This window comes from Mesitornis unicolor, unplaced genomic scaffold (genome assembly GCF_000695765.1).
Source record: "Mesitornis unicolor isolate BGI_N332 unplaced genomic scaffold, ASM69576v1 scaffold4011, whole genome shotgun sequence".
In the NCBI taxonomy this organism is placed as follows: domain Eukaryota; kingdom Metazoa; phylum Chordata; class Aves; order Mesitornithiformes; family Mesitornithidae; genus Mesitornis; species Mesitornis unicolor.
In genome coordinates, this window is record NW_010161639.1 from 37,260 (window position 1) to 57,094 (window position 19,835).

The 19,835-nt window shown below is 38.5% G+C and overlaps 1 protein-coding gene across 1 annotated transcript in view; it reads left to right on the forward strand.

The window, feature by feature from the left end:
• The first annotated feature begins 3,059 nt into the window (after positions 1-3,059).
• LOC104547610 (melanopsin-A-like) overlaps positions 3,060-19,835 on the forward strand; it is a 24,679-nt gene continuing 7,903 nt past the window's right edge. Inside the window, exons 1-6 of the mRNA XM_010193388.1 lie at positions 3,060-3,357; positions 10,659-10,801; positions 12,648-12,781; positions 13,967-14,170; positions 16,014-16,185; positions 17,060-17,224. Coding sequence (XP_010191690.1) covers positions 3,331-3,357; positions 10,659-10,801; positions 12,648-12,781; positions 13,967-14,170; positions 16,014-16,185; positions 17,060-17,224 — 845 coding nt within the window. The 5' untranslated portion in view covers positions 3,060-3,330. The remainder of the gene's footprint in view (positions 3,358-10,658; positions 10,802-12,647; positions 12,782-13,966; positions 14,171-16,013; positions 16,186-17,059; positions 17,225-19,835) is intronic.

Below are 19,835 nucleotides of genomic sequence, written 5' to 3' on the forward strand. Positions count from 1 at the left end.
ATAACTCAATGGGACAGAATTCATAGAGATCAATTCTGGCCACATTCTTTTTCTCCAGAAGTCACTGGAGGGCAATTCACACCTGGGCCATAAGTCAGCTGGGCTTCTAGTGTGTTTCACATCCAAGACTGTGGCAGAAATATTTGAAAACTTTAGGGTGAGCGGGATGGCTTAGAAAGTACCTGGGGTGACAGACTGATGCATTTTCTCCATTAAGCTTCCCAGGGGTACAACAGAGGTACACTTTTGGTGGAGAATAACCAAGAGAAAGACAGAGGGCCAATTCCCTTCCAGATCCATAAGTCCAGCATTCTGATGACTTTAAGTGAAATAGCCTTACCTATAAAGAAAAACAATCATCACTCAGTAAAATACTTTGAATTGTTCTCTCTGGTTTAATACTGCATGTAAACCAGAAGCAGATCTGAGAGGAAAAAAGTTTTGTGAATGATTTGCTATTAGATGTCTTCATCTGACTTCCCAAGTCCTAGGTACAGAGAATGAGATGCCTCATACTTCACACCTTGTGCAGTTCTAGGACATGACTCCTCTCCTCCCATGGAAGCTGAGGCATCACATGTAAAATAGGCCAGCTGAATCGCCTCTAGCAATTGGCTATAACAGAGGATCAGACAACTGTAGTCATACGAGGACATTTCCACTGGACAGGAATCTTCGCGTTAAGGTCCAATTTTCAGAAATAATTTCACTTAGCTTGCAAGTGCTTAGCGTTCACAAAAGCTGAACTAATCAAATTAATCTATCTGGAAAGGCGTGTACAACAAGGCCAAATCTAATGAAGCAAGAAGGCAACGTAGTTTCTATATTGTCTGATCTACCTTAAAGAAAAGACTGCATTTATTCCATGATTTGATTACTCTGCCAAACATATTACAGGCTCTCCTAAAAATCCTAGAGAATTTAATGCTTCCAGGCTAACTGGAAATGAAACTTTTTCAGTGCCTTGACTTGTTATTAACATGAGAGGAAATAAGACGAAAGAAAAACATAATCTGTGACCCAGGAAAAGGGAACACTTAATGTACAAGCCGTATGTAAACAGATTGAGTGTTGGCATTGTGAAAAACTAAGACATAAAGCAGAAAAATAAAAGGATTTGAGCAAGAAAAATTAGGATACCGAGTCAAAGAACACCTCTGATCTAGTATTTATCCCTGTTCTTGAAGACTGTGTCTCAAACCTTACATCTTACGAGTTCGATAAGAGCAAGACGTAACTGTACACAACTTCTTTGAACATAAAGTTCGCACAAAGGGAAGATATCCCATTCTCTCCTGTCTCTCCTTCCAATCATTAAAACATACTTTCTGCTCTACTCCGTTAGTAAGCTTTATTTGAAGATAGTACAAGCTTTTCTTAGTTTCACCTTGTGGCTTTCTGTAATGACATCTCCTGCCTTTTTAGTAGTAAAAGGTATAATTGTCTTCCAAAAAGGTTCTGTCCCTCAAAATGTTCAACATCGTTGTTTGCTGCCTAATACCTACTGTGTGCTGCAAGCACTGTGTATGCAAGAATATGGAGTCATGGATTTGGAGTTCACATCAATGGCTTTTGAAGTTCGTACCATTAATGCCACATACACCATTGTCCTAATATTAGAATGTCTGATGTCAAATATAGAGAAGAGGGGAAGAGCACACCCTAGAAAATGACCACAGAATCTCAGACATTGTCAAAGTTAAAAACTAGCCACCTCTGAGCTCAGTTCTGCCGCAGATAGTTTAAATCTGGCTTGGCTGTGTCTACCTAACACTGCAGGGCAGCGATCCTTGTTGAAATCTCTCTGCCTTTCACAACAGATTTGCTAATGACTATTTGTAAGGTCTCACGGTTTGGAAACTTGTAGAGTCTAAGCAGTGTCTCCTTTGGTTAATGTTCAGTGGCCAAGTGACACAAGGTAAATGCTACCTTCCTTAAACGACTATCAAGGAAAGGGAATCTGCAGCACTACAGGTGAGTGCCTTTTATATAGAGGCACAGCTCCTGTTCATGCAAAGAAGTGTGATCCCTTTTCCCTCGATGTAAGGTTAGGTACTGCAAGTGCTAATTTAACGACAGATATGTGAGAAGGGAAATCCACGCAGAGCTGAGGGAATATGGTTCCCACTGTTCCTATCACAACCTTCTCAAAAAGGCTTTCTAGAAACAGTTCACACCACCTATTTTTATCGTCAACTGCAATTAAGATAATAGCTTGCGTTGGGTGGAAAAGGCCTAACTTCTGCGATATTCAGGATGCAGCATCTGCTAGAACAGCCTTTTCACACTCTGCGCTTAATTCTCTATTGCAATTAAACTTCACTTTACCACAGTAATGGGGCTTCAACTGGGAATACAGCAATTCATATCACTGTGCATAGGGCAATGTAAAGAAGAGCTGTGTGAATAAGAATCTGCTCATGTATACCCTAACCAAACACAGCCGAAAAACAAAGCAGACAACTCTTGAAACAAGCAGTTATTTGCTGTTTTCTGCCTAAGGTATTAGTGTGCTGCTTTGTTTTTTTTGTTTTTGTTTTTGTTTTTTAAACTGATGAGCAGAAAAGGATGATGCCAGTGTGTTTTATCCCTATTTTTTGTTTATTTTTAGAAGTAGACCAACAAATAACTATGACCTAAATTCTACAAGACAGAAGTGCACACAAGCACATTGTTAAATATCAGAATCTATTTGAGTTCAGAATATTTCAGCAGAACTGTATACACACATCTTCTTTAAAAGCGGACTGCAAAAAACTAATTCACCAATACAGGGAAAATGAACAGCAAGGTCTAGTATTTTAGACAGATAGTGGAGTCAACCTTTTACCTCCTTTGTCTTTATCCACGGATAATGTGGATATAGTATTAAAATTCAGACATAAATCTGTCAAAGGCAAAAAGATAACCGCATTTTTAAGAGAGGATCAGTTTTATACTGTCATTAAAGTGAAGCTGGATGGAACAATCTTAAAACTGGGCATGTGCGGACCCTGTCATCTCCTGTATTTAAATGGAAGCCGCTGCTGCTGCCCTTTGCTAAGCTGAAGATGAGTGAAGCAATCTGAAGCTCTAGTGAGAAACTCTGCACTGGATCTCACATGATCCCAGAGAATCTGACAATCTGCTTTTCACATACAGAAAGGTAAACTGGCTGACTTAAATTCAGAGGAGAGCTTTTCTTTCTTCTGTTATTGCTTAGATTTTGTTCACCTCAATAATCAGGCCATTCAGAGAGGTATCTCTTGTTCCTCTGAACACCCCAACAGCACCAAAATTGTGGAGTCCTTCAATGCATGAAATGACTTGGAATCCAACACCTATACACTGATGGACCTGCCTCTTAGAGCCCCAACGGTAAGTGTTTTCTGTCACTAAAAGCTGTAGCAAGTAGCTCTGCTGGCAAAGATGGCATTTATAGAATTGTAAATGGACATTTAACGTGTGTGTACACATTTAATGCTGAAATGCAATAATGAACAATGTAATGAAAACTTTAAAATAATTCGATTCCTTTATTTACTGCAGAAAGGACTGTAGAAGCAGTTTTTCAGCAGAGGTACATGGGCTCAAGACAGGGAGGAATGTCTAATGGCAAAGTACACCAAATATGATGCAAACTATCAAAAAACACATTTTTGTGCATTAAACAGCTGTTTAACAGTCCAAACACTGTGCTCTCTTGTGTTATTATTCAAGATGGAAAACCCCGTCATTTCTGCAGTAGTTTGTAAGTGCAGTGGAGTGCTTATGTAAATGTTAAAGAGTTGTTTATTAAGAGTTATTTGCAGTTACTGAAGAGAGCTGCTCAGAAAGTTTTCCCATGTAAACTCTATCAAAGCTCTTTCTCAGTTGTTAAATACTAAACAGAAAGATAATTTCCTTAGAAGTGTGAAGGTGAGAATGTGTTGTGATGAGACTTCAGGAGGGAATTTCTTTGGGCACACTAAAAATATTGTTCATCCTAGCCTACAAGCCCAAACCAAAGGAATTCACAAGTCCTCTTCCTGGCTGTGTATCTAAGTATACCATTAGTACACTATTACATTATACTACGGAGTTATGTTTGCCTGTTTTTTATATGAAAGTCTGTTTAAAAATAAAGAATAAAAAAATGACCCAAGCTAATTTTTAAAGTTTTTAAAATCTGGAATTCAGTGTAAAATCTTGATACGGCCACACTGGGTATTTTGGCATGGCCCATATAATACAGTGGACACTTAAAAACTGTGTGCAAGTTTCAAACACTCCAAAAGTTTTTATGCATACAGGATGTTGGATTGGGTGTTTCAGTTTGATCCTAATTTATAATGAAGGAGCAGTAAATATTTTATTATTTGCATAATTAAAAATGCAGTGTGTTTATGTATTTTTTAATGAAACCTGGATGTGTGCAGTGTGTTAAAGGAAAGCAAACAGAAGCATCCTGAGCCAAGGTGCTTACGAGCTAAGTTAGATGGGTAACATATGAAAGAGGATAGTAGAGCATAGCAGGGAGCAACAGGAGGGACTGGAAAGCGCATGGCAAAATGGAAAAAGGTGCTGTTCTGATTTACCTCAGAAAATTGAAAATGGATTTTTCCCTTATTCTGCTGAAAGAGATAATTAGCTGTCCATTTCCTCTCCCTAGATCAAGGGACTGTATTTTCAAACTTCTGCATTTTAATTTGACACAAAGATTGGTTTAGGAGAGTTTCAGAACTGAAAGCAATATGTGCTGCTTGTGGTTGAGATTAAATCCAGGAGACGGGATACAAAATCTGCTATCCAAATTGCTCAACAGCACAAACATCATTATAGAAAGCCCTGCTGCCTACTGGAAAGAGGGCTTAGCAGTTGGTATCACCCTGCTGACACCGTAATTGAGGTGGGATTATGCTCCTCTTCGCGCTGCCTGTCATCACAGACCAAATGCCTATGGAGGCAAGCTCAGAAATCAGAGCAAGGAACTGTGATGAAAAACGAGTGCAATCAGTTGTCTGAGGCCTCTTGAAGGTAGGCAGTACAAACGTTGCACCTAGAAACCATAGGAAATAACAGTATTTTTGTTCTGACAATTTTTCTAAACTATATGATTTGTTGTAATGTAAGAGGCCTAACACTACCATTGGTTGTATGAGTCATGCTGTGTAAATAAGAGGCTTCATTACCTGTCTTTGTAGGAAAATTAAGAACAAAAAAACCTGATACATTGCCAAAGCCAACGTGAGACTGCCAACACTTGTGATGTTTTGAAACTGGGCTCTGTTCCATTAAAACAGCCATTCTGCAAAAGCAATGACTACAATTTGAAGCTAGATGAATTCATAAAAGCAACAACATAGCAGTCCCTATTTCCCTTTCCCTGTCTTGTTTTACACCAAATTAGATACAATCTATCTGATGTTCAGGCAGAGGTAGCTGAAAAATGTCCTTGTCCTAGTCTTTTCTGTTCCTGGCATTTGAAACAATGTCACACAAATAAACCAATGAACCAGTCAGAACCATCATTGAAATATGTTCAAATCCCCAAATAACCTCATGAGGATTTCTTCTTTCCCTAAACTAAGCCCTGCTTTATACTCTTGCTATTGGGTGAATGTGACATGTGGGCTATACCAATGATGATTTATATTCAGTACATGTATTTACATGCATGGCCTTGGTCCTACCATCACCACTGTTAGCTTCAGTAGGACTTCAGTCATCAAAGCCTCCAAGTGAACAGTAATGAAGTGACAGGATTTTTTACTTACTTGGAAAAAACGAGTTTTTTTCACCAGTAACCTTTGAACTGTATTCATTGCATGTTGTCCTTTTTTTTCACTTAAACACAAATATATCATGCTATGGGAGAGGGACAGGAAGGACTGGACTTTCAAAAATGGTCTGTCTTCTACTAGGTGTTATTCAGAGGTCAGCTGGTTTTGCTGGTTTGTTTTGTTGTGGTTTTTTAATCATTTATGAAACAATTATTTAGAAAACCTTCTATTTAGGAAAATGTGTATAATAAACAGATTCCCAAGACAGAATAGATGCAGGCACCAAATACTGCTGGGTTTTATAGCTGATCTAGACTTCCTTCTAACCTGGGCAAATCACTTGGGAATCATGGTTTTGTCCTGGACTGAAAAATTCCTTTATCCTTTTAATTCTTTTTGGACCAGTGTCTGGCAGGGTCTTAACAAACTTCATGGTGAAATAGAAGTTCTTGCCGACACTGATGTTCTCTCCAGCTGAATCATTTTTACCCGTTCTCTGCTTGCACCAAGTCTTAGCAGCAGGCACTGAAAACACAGTCAGTTCTGTTTTAGCTGTTTTGTTGTAGGCAGTAGGCGAGCATTTCTTTAGGAAGAAAAATGAGCATTTTAAGAAGGTAGACTGCATTAAACCTAGCTGTTTCCCTCTATTCTAGCATTTCCACAAGGACACACTTAAACCGGCTGGAAGGAAATACGCTACTGTAGAGCAACTTCATAACTTCTTGCCACTGACTCTATTGAGGCAAATGATAGAGTAGGATTTAGAAAAGGATTACACCTATATATGGAGGATAAAAATGTCCTCCACTAAGATTATCCTTTCTAAGGGATAATAACCCTGTTTAAGGATACAGACCAACTGCTAAGGCTCTATACCAAAAATCAAATTCCCACATCACTGTTCATTATGCATGTTTTGCAGCTCTGCGAAACACTCAGTCACAGCTAAAGGCAAGCTAGTGCGTTGTCAGGAATGCTGGTCTGAATCAGTGTGGCACTTCCCAAGTTCTCTTACCACACCAAAATTATCCACCTGATTCTGCAAAACTGTAGTGTAAATAAATAATAAATGACGTGCCTATCAGAGATTAAAAACACAAGTTCTTGTACAGATCTATCAAAAGGTCAGTTTTCATATACACCCAAACAATACCACAAAACCTGCTTTTAAGGTTGACTGAAATGCTGTTCTTGGCTAGAAGATACATTCTCCAACCGACTCTCAGTACTTCCTGTGAAGAAAGTTTGTAACATTGCAGTAACGATCTTGATGTCCTCCACAGCTCCCATGACCATTTTATTTGCTTGCTTGAGAAAGGTGTAATATTTATATTGACTGACTGTCAGGAAGTTGGTTCTTCCTAATGAACCGTTTCCTACAAATACTGATCTAAGGCACCCATACCACAGTAGGCCTGTGGGTATACTGGTACACAGTGATGCAGAGCCTCAGGTACAGGCATCTTTTATTTTTTGACTCAGGAAAGTTTTAAGTCTGTTCTTCATTGACTGCAAAACATCCAACCTCTTAGCTTCCAGTTCAGTTTCTTTGTGCATTTGGTGATGCTTTGAACCACGATACATTAAATAAACTCTGTTGTCCTATCACTTGGAAGAGAAATAATGAAGTGCTGTCTTTGCCTCTTCATTTTTCTTATCTTCATTACTAGGTGTTTATAGAAAGAAGGCTGAACAGAAAAACATGCAAAGCAGCAATGCTATGTATTACCAATGCAACTGGAATAGTTGTTCAGAGTATTCTCAAAGGACAATTGCTACAGTGGGGTTTGCAACAGTGAGATTTTTATTCTCCGCTGCCAACGAAGTACTCATACAGTGGGGTGACAACAGAAGAGAGTGACAAAACAAAACTGATCTGCTGGAAAAAGGAATAGAGAAAAGCTTTGGGAATTGTCTGATTTCTTGATTATCATGCTGACCTGATTTCCTCAAGTACTATCTTTTCCTCCCTGGTGTTTCTTCTTCCTTTCTTTTGACATACAATTCCCTTCAAATATCTAGAGCTGCACTTGACACAAGCACCTGTTTTAATCTTCTAGTAAGAAAACTGTTCCTATGCAACTCAGTGATGAGTTTGAAGTGCTGATCTAATGCCTTGTCTGTCAACTAATATCTTTCTTTGACCTAAAGAAACTTTGAATCAGATCTCTATTTCCAATAGAAACAGTGAAATTACTTTTACAAATAACAGACCTTTTCCTTTTAGAGAACAGCCAGAGTTGGACCTCGTGTTAAAAATCCCAGGTCTACAGGAAGTCCTTACTAAAATGTGAATTTATCCCTCTTTGCCACAGACCTTTTCTTTGCCCATATCTGTAGTTTTATTTATGTCCCATCACTGCTCCAGTATAAACATTACTTTATCTTTTCAGTTGACATTTTTATTGACTCTGAACATGTTTCATTCCTGAATAAGGAATTTCAAAGTCTTTTACTGTCTCTTGTGATTTCTCTGTGTATTTATATTATCTTTAAAATTATCTTCTCCTTAGTCCTCCACAAATTTAATTCATATTAAAACAATTTTAATCTGTTCTTTGTAGCCAAAACAAGCTCCTTTAGTTGCTCTATTTCTGCTACCTTGATCCAGTTCTGATTAAATGAATAGCTACAGGGAAAACCATCAGAAATCTCCATTCCATTAATAATCATCACTAACTCGCTATAGAACAGCAGTTAAAAAAAGTGTTCTAGCCACCTGGCTAAGGAGAACTTAAAAAACCACCCAAAACCAAAACCAAAAACCAGACCAAGGAATACCTGATCCCATTTATTTTAAACAGTTTTATCTCAAGACTCTCCCTTGCTATTAGTATGGGATTTTTTTGTTAATTTACTGGCAGTGTGTTAAGCACAGCAATTTCTACCTAGGCAAGATGCCCATTGATGTTGATATGGTGCCAACTTACATTTTGCTGCAGGAACCTGAACCATAAATGTCATGATACTGTCATTCAGTTAGTGTTTTCAGTTCAGTTGTTTTCAATCTTAACATTTTGTTCCAATTACAGTAATGGCCAGAGCTACATTTTGGCTCCGTGAGATCAGAGTATTTGCCCAGCATTTCGGTACTGCTAATGTAGAAACCCAGGGAGTGCACTCCAGTTGTTGACTGCTGCAGGCAGATCTTCAGCACACAAGCAAAGGCAATTTCTTCCCAAATTCCAGACACTCCTGGGGTTCACTTCTCGCTACTGACACATTGGTTTTAAATACACACCATGTCTAATAACTTCAGCCTAATCTCACAGATGTATTCAGAACTAACGTCTGCCACTGTTGTCTGAAAATACCCATTCTCTTTGATAACTGGAGTGCTTCCAAAGGCATTTCTGAGTTGCACTCTAATGGTGAATGCCAGCTACTAATACAGCTGTAGCATAAAAGAGAGAACTTCATATCTACCCCTGTGCACTTTCCTTCTCTCCTACCAGCAACCTTCCTTTTCCTGGGAAGGAATGAGTGCATACGACAGCTGCACACCACCTGCCAGTACTTGTGATTGGAAAGAACATATCCAGCCTCATAACACTATTTAAGTTTGGTGCCTGTACCCTGGTACAGGCAATTCCCTTGTCCTGGATCCTAGGCCACAGCCAAGTTGACAGTAGGGTGGCTACAAACAATTCAAGATATTTCCTGGGCTTTTCTCAACTCTGATGTCATTCTCGTAGCTCCGTAGCTGAGGAATGCCATGGCTGCAGCTTGCAGGCTTAAGCAGTGGTCATGGCATGCCATTCCAGAGTGATGAGAAAAGCCTGGCTATGAAGTACAGACAGGATCTGTCCATGCAGATGAATAAGGACAGGGCTTGGTATTTTTCATGACTACATTAGCTGGGGGGAGCTGATGCCAAGACACATTCAGGACAGTGGCAGTTGCAGAGAGGTGAGTGTTTAAGTTTCCTTGCCTGACCTTATATCAAAAGGCAGCAGAACAGAGATGGCTTGGACAGCTGTTCTCTCGTCTTCAACTTCTATCAGGTCATCCTGCTTCCTGGATGCAGCATTATTGTTTGCCTCATTACTAGCTGTGGGTCACTTGGCCTAAAATGTGTTTGTGGCTCCTGATACTTAACTAAAAAAATGTTTTAAAATTATTATTTAAAATGCTGTAATCTTCAGATTTGGCTACTGAATTTTGCTATGAGTTATTAGTTGATTAACACATATGCTTTCATCTAGAGCTTTATCACATACTTCACTGAGAGCAAAACACCTTCATTCAGTCCAAAGTGAAAACAGAAACTGGTATGGAAACTAAGCATAAGATATAAAGGATTTGTGGTTTAGATTTTCTCATCCTTAATTTAGTTTCCAAAAGACTTGTGTTCAGTGCTGTCAGGCTTTTGGTGACCAAGACTTGAGAGCAGCTTGCAATTCAATGCTATTCAGTGGGAGAAATGAAATAGCCATACTACTAAAGGAATAAACACGTTTCTCCATAGAAGATTTCTACTTAGTTAGAGAAGTCTAGCCAGTGATGTCAGAGGACAACAGAAATCACACTTCACAAGTATAGCTGTCTTGAAGTGAAACCTACAGAAAACTTGTTAAGTACTGCATTACTTGATGTTAGGAACAATAAGAAGAGTCCCTTCCTGTCTCTCTTTTTCTCCTTGATCCTTACCTACCTTTTGGGAGAGACTAGATTGTTTTCTTCACCAAAATTCTAAATTAACAGTAAACATATAAACCACTCTGACATTTGCACTGCTGATGGCATATTTATCACGTGAAGATGATGGGCAGTAAACATAATGTTAAAGAAATTAGCTTATTCTGACATTTTTGCTTGCTTTTTTCATTCTTGACCATTTATTTTTCTAGAGAAGTACATGCCATGTTATTCAGTACAGTCTGACATTATACCTCTGACCTCTTGTTTAATCCACAGAAGATGACAGTGCAAGATGCTCCGGGTGCCTTTCCTACAGTGGATGTCCCAGACCATGCCCATTATACGATTGGAGTAGTCATTCTTATAGTGGGGATCACAGGAACTCTGGGTAATTTCCTGGTCATCTATGCGTTCTGCAGGTATCGTTCTTTTGGCTTTTTTTTTAAATACTTTAATTAATGAACTTTAACAGTGCCTTGACTGTGCTCTGCAAATGCAGCACAGGCATACTATCAGACTACTGTTCAGACATAGTAACACGCACCAAGAGACACTGCTGTAGAAAAAAAAAGTGGCAAACTGCCATTTCCTTCTGACTTCTTCCCATTAACCATAGCCTTAGCAAGATTGTAAAGAATCACTCATATATGCCAAGCAATAGGAAAGCAGCCAAAGCAGAAACCTTCCAGTGAATTTTTTTCTGCTGGCTGAACTGTGTCTGCACTGGACAGATGGGAAATTTTGCACCTGTGTCTCCCACATATCTTCTTTATTTTAGATGTTTCCTTCCTCCTGCTTCTTAGTACTCAGTTTCTCTGTTCCTTACTGGCCACGTCTCTTGTTTTCACATTTTATAACACTTGGCTTATTTCCTTTTAACTAAAGCCACATTCCAACTTTTCTACCTGAAAGAAGCTGGATCTCTGACAAAAATGTGGTATTTTCACTGTTCCTGTTCATTCATCCTGTTTCTGTTTTGTCACACTGGGGCAAAGCATTGGCATGGTGTTCAGGCCAGTGAGCTTCTGCTTCATGATTGGTCTTTAGGTGCTACTGTAATAAACCAAAATAATAGCAATTATATGATAACCTGACTGTTAACTGAACAGTTAAAATAACTTCAATAACTTAAATAACCGTGGTGTGGACAAAAGCAGTCAGAGTCTTGAGCCTATGTTTGCATGGTACATTAATCAGTAGGTTTCAGTACATGCATTCAGAGTAGATACCAACACTTAAGTGTGAAATACACGGCACTAAGAACAGAAAAGGTGTTGGCATGCAGACCAGATATATGAGGATGAAGTACATGAGCTAGCTCTTTGGCTGGTCCCATACAGGAAATCCAGTCATGGTAGTTGCAGTTTCACTGGAGTACACAGTTTGTCTTCATTCGAAGATACTACGAAGACAGAAAGAGATACTGGTAGCAAAGTAACAAGTCCATCAGAAGTTTAGAGAACACATCAGATGACTACAAAGCAGTCTCAAGTAAAGGCAAACTGTAAGACAGCCAGCTGCCTGAAACAGAAATGCGTTCAGTAACTTTGCAGACTACTGAACAAATACTGTGGACCAGTGCAAAGAACCCATCGTTTATTCTGGTATTTTTTAATTGTGTCTAAGACTGAAAATTTTCAAAAGGAGCTAAAAAAGTTACACTAAGCCCCAAACTGAGGAGCTCTCAGTTCAGCTTTTATGTGTACCCTTTAACACACTGTAAGAATTATGAGTAACAGAGGCAGGATACTCTGAAGGCTGGCTACTGCTCTCTTAAAGTCAGTGTCTGCGCCAGTGAAATGAGTGTCATACAGAGAACTGATGTAAAACAACATGCTTGATGTACGTAGTCAGTTTGCTTAATCCCTGTATTTGGAAGTCGCTGTTGATCTTAGCAGCAGTGGAAAATACGTGCTCCTCCCCCTGCTTAACACGACCCAGATCCAGCAAATCCATAGAGTACATCAACTTTAATTTCCTGTTAATCATGGACATGCAGTACACTGGGTCAGAATATTTAAGGAACAATATGATTTATCCCCATCACTGAGCCGGTTATCAAAACAATCCTCTAAAGTGCACAGGAGGATAAGGGTCTAAAACTAAGCATTGCTTATGTTCTCTCATGACGGAAAAGAGGAGCACTCTGCTCTTAGCTTGCTATGTAGTGTGTCTGGGTATTTGTGAAGCTGCAAGGCTCACAGGAAAGAGTAACGTAATTAACAGTGCAGCAGTGTTTAGCAACATCCCTTCTGGTCTTTGTAGGAGTAGGAGCCTTCAGACTCCAGCCAACATATTCATCATCAATCTAGCTATTAGTGACTTCCTGATGTCCATTACGCAGTCTCCAGTCTTTTTCACCAACAGCCTCCACAAGCACTGGATTTTTGGTGAGAAAGGTTCGTATATATCCTTTCTAAGATATCACTAAGTATGTTCCTAACATAGTGGCAGTTAAAATACTATCTCTTATACTCAGGTACACTTGCAACATTAAGAATATTTCTCAATGTTGTTTCAATGTTGACACAAATGTTTCTCTGAACATTTTTGTCTGTGTGCAATAAACACATTCCCATCATGGAGAGGAAAACTACACATATGAGATAGATAAAAGGTGACATTGGCAATGTAAGGCACAGGACCAGTCTTCTTGCCAGCATTCTTCCCCATCATCTCATAACTTAGTTACTGGTAGAGGCCTATGACAAAGAAGCACCACCCCCAACACACCAGCTCTTCTAAAAGCTCTGCTAAATAACCTGCTCTGGGACTTGCACCTGAGGCAATGAAGCCTGGCAAAAGTGAGGTTTCACAACAGAAATATTAACTGAACATTTCCTGTGCAGTAAGAAAAAGTAGAATGAAGGTGCTTTCATTTTTCCTATATAACTGCAGCAAGAGGAAGACTAGTCCTTGCCTTGAACAGGTACTGACAAAGAAGAAGGTCAGAGAAGTACCATTGGTAGTTTGATCTCTGATGACTAAAAGCATTTTTAAATTTTTTTTCTTTTTTAGTTCCATGAAGTGTTCAGTTGCATACATGTTAAAATATAATAAAAAATACATTAAAAAAACACCAAACCCCTGCTTTTAATCATTAGGTTGCTTGAATAATTAAAATCACTCATTAATATATTCATTAGTCTGCATATTTGCTGCAGTTATGCTGACCTTGAGATACAAATGGATCCATGATATCAAAGTAGCTAGAAATCACTGTTAAGCAAAACAGCTGTTTCTATAGGAGCTGCAGTAAAACTGGAATTAAATAAGATATTAATAACTGCAGAAATAATCCCACTAGAAACATCAGAATTCAATGAGCGAAAATATGTTAAGTATCACTGTCTCCAGCAATTCAAGCAAACAAAAATCTTTGAAGTTTATCTCCACAGATAATGTAATTAGCAAGACAGACAGCAGCTTTGACACAGCATTACAACTGCAGGGAAACTGAAGTTCCACTGCTTTACAAATTCCAGAAGACATTAGTTCACAAGAAACACAGATTTGAACTCTCCCAGAAATTATAAGCATGGGTAGATTAATTTCACTGCTACTTCTGTCATCTTCATTGAAAGGCTGTGAGCTGTATGCCTTCTGCGGAGCTCTTTTTGGCATTACATCTATGATCACTTTGATGGTGATTGCCTTGGACAGATATTTTGTCATCACAAAACCTCTGGCTTCTGTTGGAGTGATGTCTAAGAAGAAGGCCCTAATAATCCTGGTAGGAGTCTGGCTGTACTCTTTGGCTTGGAGCCTCCCGCCCTTCTTTGGATGGAGTAAGTGAAATGGAATAAAAGTTTTTTCCCTCACAGCATTGGATTAAAGACTGTTTACAGGCAGAGGAAGAAGGTTGAATTAATGGCTTGTATATTAGGCTTGAATGAATAAATTTGAAGAAAACTGATTAAATGAGTATTGAAACTGAAGACTTCTAATCAAACGAAAAAAAAATCCAGCATATTATGACAACAGAACCTTACATTTAGCTGATTACTTACTGAATAAAGAACAGCAGGTAAAATCACGGACAAGATTTATGAAAGATGTACCTGCCTATTACTGCACACCTACGTCAGTTGAGCCAAATTCAACACTATAAAAGTGACATAAATATATTTGTGTTTTTTCTGATAACTTTTTTCCTTCCCAATGGTGCTGTATAAGACAGTCGTGTCAATCTAAATTGCTTTATTCATATAAAAGAGAAATACAGTCTGAGTATTTTGTGCAAGTATATCTTCAGTAAGTCTTGACCGTATTCCAGATGGGCAAATTGCACTACGTGTTGGTCACATTCTTAATTCAGCCATTGGTATCTTTACTAAGGCTTCCAATAAGGATGGCATTTAGTAATAACTAATTTGTTTTTGTGAATGTTAATTTAATGCCTGCAAACTGGAACACATACAGCATCTTGATCCTTGCAATTTGTAATGAGAGTTTCTCTTATTCTTCCTCATTTGAATCCACCTCATTATCATTAATTTGTTTCCTATGAGTCACCAGTTTCAGACAGTAAGTTACAATGAACTCATCATTCAAAACACCAGTCCACTATTGTGCTCCCTAATTCCAGAAAAGAATGTGTCAGCTCAGCTGAAGTGAGAATATAGCAATGTTTGATTTTCCCAAATAATGCAGCAACCGACTCAGTTACTGAGGAGAATTTCAGCAGATTTTCGTTACTGTCTTGTTACTGTCATTCTGGTGCCCCATCAACATGCAGCACGTTTAAGCAGGCAAACTGCAATACTGGGAGACGTAGCCTTTAGTTGAACAAGGAGCTGTTAGAACAACAAAATGACAATATAGGCTTAGATTCTAGATTCTTAATTGGAGAAAGCAGAATAGTTGCTCGAAGGGTGTTGTTATCTTGTAATTAGATTCTAATAGTATCCACAGAATAACTCTCATACGGTAAATAGATGCATCTGAGCACATGTGGTGCAATAGTTTTAAGAGTTCAACAGGAAATATCACCCTAAACAGTGAAAATTAAAATTAAAAGGTAAAGAGATATTGCTGTTGACAATTCCTTTACTTAACAGTTTGACACAGGTTCTTTAAGGAGATGATATTTTATTTCAGGCAGAATATTATGTATGCATGATATTTTTATAACTTATACTCTATGACAAAATTAATTTCATCTGCACAATAAATCTCTCTCCTTTGCACAGTAAATTTCTCTTATCTGCACAAGCTTAAAAAAGCGGTACCTATAGCAATCAGTTTCATTTCAATACTTGAGAAGACAGCAATTTGACAGGAAATGGAGATATTTAAAAACAAGACAGGTCTGATCCAAGAGTCACTGAAGTATCTGGAGAGATGCCCCTTGACTATGTTGAGTTTAAACAATATTAAAGAACTGAAACAAAATGATGTGGTTTTCAAATCTGAAGCATTAGACTGCTAAACATAAATACAGTGGGGCAACAGAATAAAAGAAAATACAAAGAAGTGCTTTAAATGAAGAATTGTGTATCCTTTTGAACTCTTTTCCCCGCTAAGAGAATAGGACTAAATCCTGCGTTATTCTGAGTATCTCTCTCTAACTTCTGCACTGGAAATAAGAATGACTTCATGGCTTATGCCTTCTCCCATCTTTCTTTCTAGGTGCATATGTTCCCGAGGGTCTGCTGACTTCTTGTTCCTGGGACTACATGACTTTCACACCATCAGTCCGTGCCTACACGATGCTGCTTTTCTGCTTTGTCTTTTTCATTCCTTTGATTGCTATCATATACAGCTATGTCTTTATATTTGAGGCTATCAAGAAGGCCAACAAGTAAGTCTTAAGTTTTTATCCTACTGTTTAGGTGACTGCTTCTTTTATTAAAACAAAGACTAGGAGAAGAAAATTGGGAAGTGTTTCACTTTTAATTTGTATGCATGACTGAAACAGGAAACCAAACAAGAATTCTGTCAATAGTCAGCATGGAAAGAAGTATGATCTTTAGAGGGGCCATTCCTGAATTTGAGCCAGAGCTGTTCAGTATATTGACTAATGATGCGGAAAAGGGTATAAGCAGCAGGAGAAATCTGAAGGATGAGAAAGGACTACAAAAGTTAACCAAAGAAAAGAAATACTAAAGGGACAGCAGAGGCACCTAACAACAGTGTATCAACAACTGTTCCACAGAAAAATAGATGGAATTGAACTACAAATTCCATATTCGACAAAGGGTGAAAAAGAGGTAAAACATTTAATCACAGACTCTGAAATAAAAATTCCTGTTGTGAAAATAAAGGGCAATGTTTGCCAACACATCTGCAATCTGTAGGTACCTGTCCTGTAGATATCGGCATATCTAGTCACATAGCTCAGAAGTACAGAGTGAGAACAAGGTACCAAAACTGGACCTAGGAAAGCAAAGACTTCCCTAACTATATTTAATATAGTGTTATTCAATTGGCTTGAATACCTGTTTTATGTGGAAATCCTTCTGGTACAGGACTATTTTGTTGAAGCACATGTGAATTTTGCCATTGATTACTGCAACAAGAATGCATTGAAATGTGAAGGACTGGTCACATACATACATTAACATACATTAAAAGTGCCTGACTTTTAGCATAAACTAGCATAAGAGTAATTTTATGAAGCTATTTCCTCAATTCCCTACATCCTTTTTTTGCTGTTGTATGTTTATTTCCCCTAGGTCTATTCAGACATTTGGATGCAAACACGGAAATAAAGAGTTCCAGAAACAATATCAGAAGATGAAAAATGAGTGGAAGATGGCTAAAATTGCACTGATTGTCATCTTGTTCTATGTTATTTCCTGGTCACCGTACTCTGTCGTTGCTCTTTTAGCTTTTGCTGGGTAATTATGAATGTATCAGCAAAGGAATATTCAGTGAAAGCAAAAGGTGTGAAATTGTAAAAGACAGATGAAAGTCAGAGCTACGTGTCAAGTTTAATGGCTGAAGTGCATCCAAAACATCCACATATTTAGGAGTGCCTTTAACAGATGCTGACTCTGATTTTTTCTTTGTTTGACTTTAAAGAAAGAACACAGGAAGGTTATTACTGGCAACACGGTATTACTGTGCTGATGATTACTGAATGCAGATTCTCTATGTTAGGATGCTTGAACTGGTCAAACGTTATTTCGCACCAAAAAGATCCACCCAGGGGTTCTTAATCAATTTAATTGTCAGCATTTTATACGGTAATGTCAACCAAAGCATGATACTATCAATACAGTATCTGTACAGAGCTTGACCCCAGACTACAGTTGATACAATCCAGGCACAAGTAACGGGTTGGGAGCCTGGATGCCTTGGCTCTATGTTTCTCCCATGTTAAAATGTGAATCTGCCTGTGCTTCAGTTTAGCCTTTGTAAAATGGGTGTGACTGTCTGCTTTAGAAAGTCTTGTCACCTGCAGATCTTCAGGTGGAAAACTCATATGACAGCACAAAACACTTCTATTTGTACTTTTCAAGTCAGAAATAAAAAGTAGGTCTTCCTCAAATTGACACAAAGGATAAATTTACTTATGATAGAGCATCTTGGGAGGCAGGGGTGATTTCTGTTAGATACCCAATGGAGAGGCCACTGCAGGGCCTCTTCTCAAACATAGCTTAGGAAGGCAGCTCCCTAAACAGAGCACTTCTAAAATATTACACTTAAGAAGAAAAAATGCTAAGAGAAGAGGATTCTCTTCCTTTGCACCCAGAGGGGCAATTCCAAGCAGCAGCAAACTTTTTCTCCACGAAGGTAAACAGGTTCCTCACTCAGAGATGCAAATCCTTAGGATGTACCCCAGTGTCCAATTTCCTGCCAGAGGGGACTCAGGTAGTGGGCACCCACCACTGGTGATATGTGATCAGCTAGAGACAGAGGAAGAGCAGTAAGACAAGGAAATGCAGCACAGCTACCTGGCAGCACTACTTGCTCTAAGATACCTCAAAAGAAAAAAATAAATTAGGAGATGTTTTAATCATTTAAGCATTTAAGCACTTTAGCTATATAGAACTGTCTTAGGACACTTCAGGAACTGAACTTGACTTCTAGTCCAAGTCTCACACCAACAAAAATCTGAACAAATGGACAGTTTCATAACTCTACAGTATGTGACATATGAGCATTTGCAAATTTTGTTCATGAAGACATCTGGTTAGCAACAAAGCTTCAATCAGCGTTTTTCCATTTCTAAACTATGCCTTCTAGGCAATCCTTATGGGATTATTCAGAAATTTATAGACCAAGCCTGGAGGCCTTCCGTGGACTTTTATTACAAAAAGCTCAGATAAAATCACTGCATGCCATATATGGGAGGCAGACATGGAGTCTCTGGCTATAGTCTTGGACTAAAGACAACTCACCTGACAGAGCAACATACACAAAATGAAGGAAGAGCCTTAATTCCTTTAGAAAATACTTTGTATGGGGAATACCGAGCTAACACACAGTCATGCTCACCAGTATTGCTGGTCTACAGGTTGTATTTTCTGGGAACTGTTAAACAAAAGTCTTTGTCACTGTTTCTGTTAGCTGAACATCAGTCTTACCAAAGCACTCTCTCTCATCTCAGGGACAAAAACTCCATTCCAACGAGATCACACTGTTGTCTGTTCTCCAGACTCTGTGAAAAATTACACCTCTAACCAATGCTTTAGAAGCATGATTAGGAGAAACCATGTTAAAAAATTTATATGGAGAACACGCTACTTGGACAGTTCTTATCAGAGAAAAGCCTTAAATTCAAAGTGAAGTGGCATCTCAACGTTCAGGCAGCTGACACAATGATTCCTGTATATCCATTGGCAAAACCATTTCCACCTCACCATGGAGCATAAATTTTCCCATAGTATGATGAAAAATTTCTTCACCAGGAAGATGAGCCGCCAATTCTCTTCACTGCTTGTTTGCAGCCCTCATATGAAAGACCTTTTTGTGAGAGAGGATTGAGAGATCAATCTGTTTTCTCCCCTAACATTATAGGAATACAAGGCTAACTGAAAGATGGAGCTTATACTGTCTTCTCAGGAAGAAGAGCAGTGATAAAGAAAAGGTGTTATCCTTGGGAGGAAAGACTGACTTACCGGGCCATTTCACTTAGAAGTATTTCTATCAATGCAGGAAGAGGTCTTCAGAGCCTCTAATTAGGTTTATCGAGGATTTGTCTGGTAGAAACTGCCTATGAAATGTTCTTGTTATTTTAGTCTGAGCTGCTCTATTAACTTACTTCTGACCAAGACCTTACTGGCTACATCAAGCTACCTTCAAAAATTACCTGGCTGATAGCAGCATGGCAGATAGACACCATAATTCTTTAGAGTCACACCACCTGCATCTATTATGCATGGTCACCTGACAATACTTTCCCCTCAATGTTTAGTTCAGAAAAATACTTCCTCTTCATTTTTTTAGTTCTTATCAGGCAAAAAACCAAAGTTTGAATAGGAAAAATGATTTATTATCTTTCCC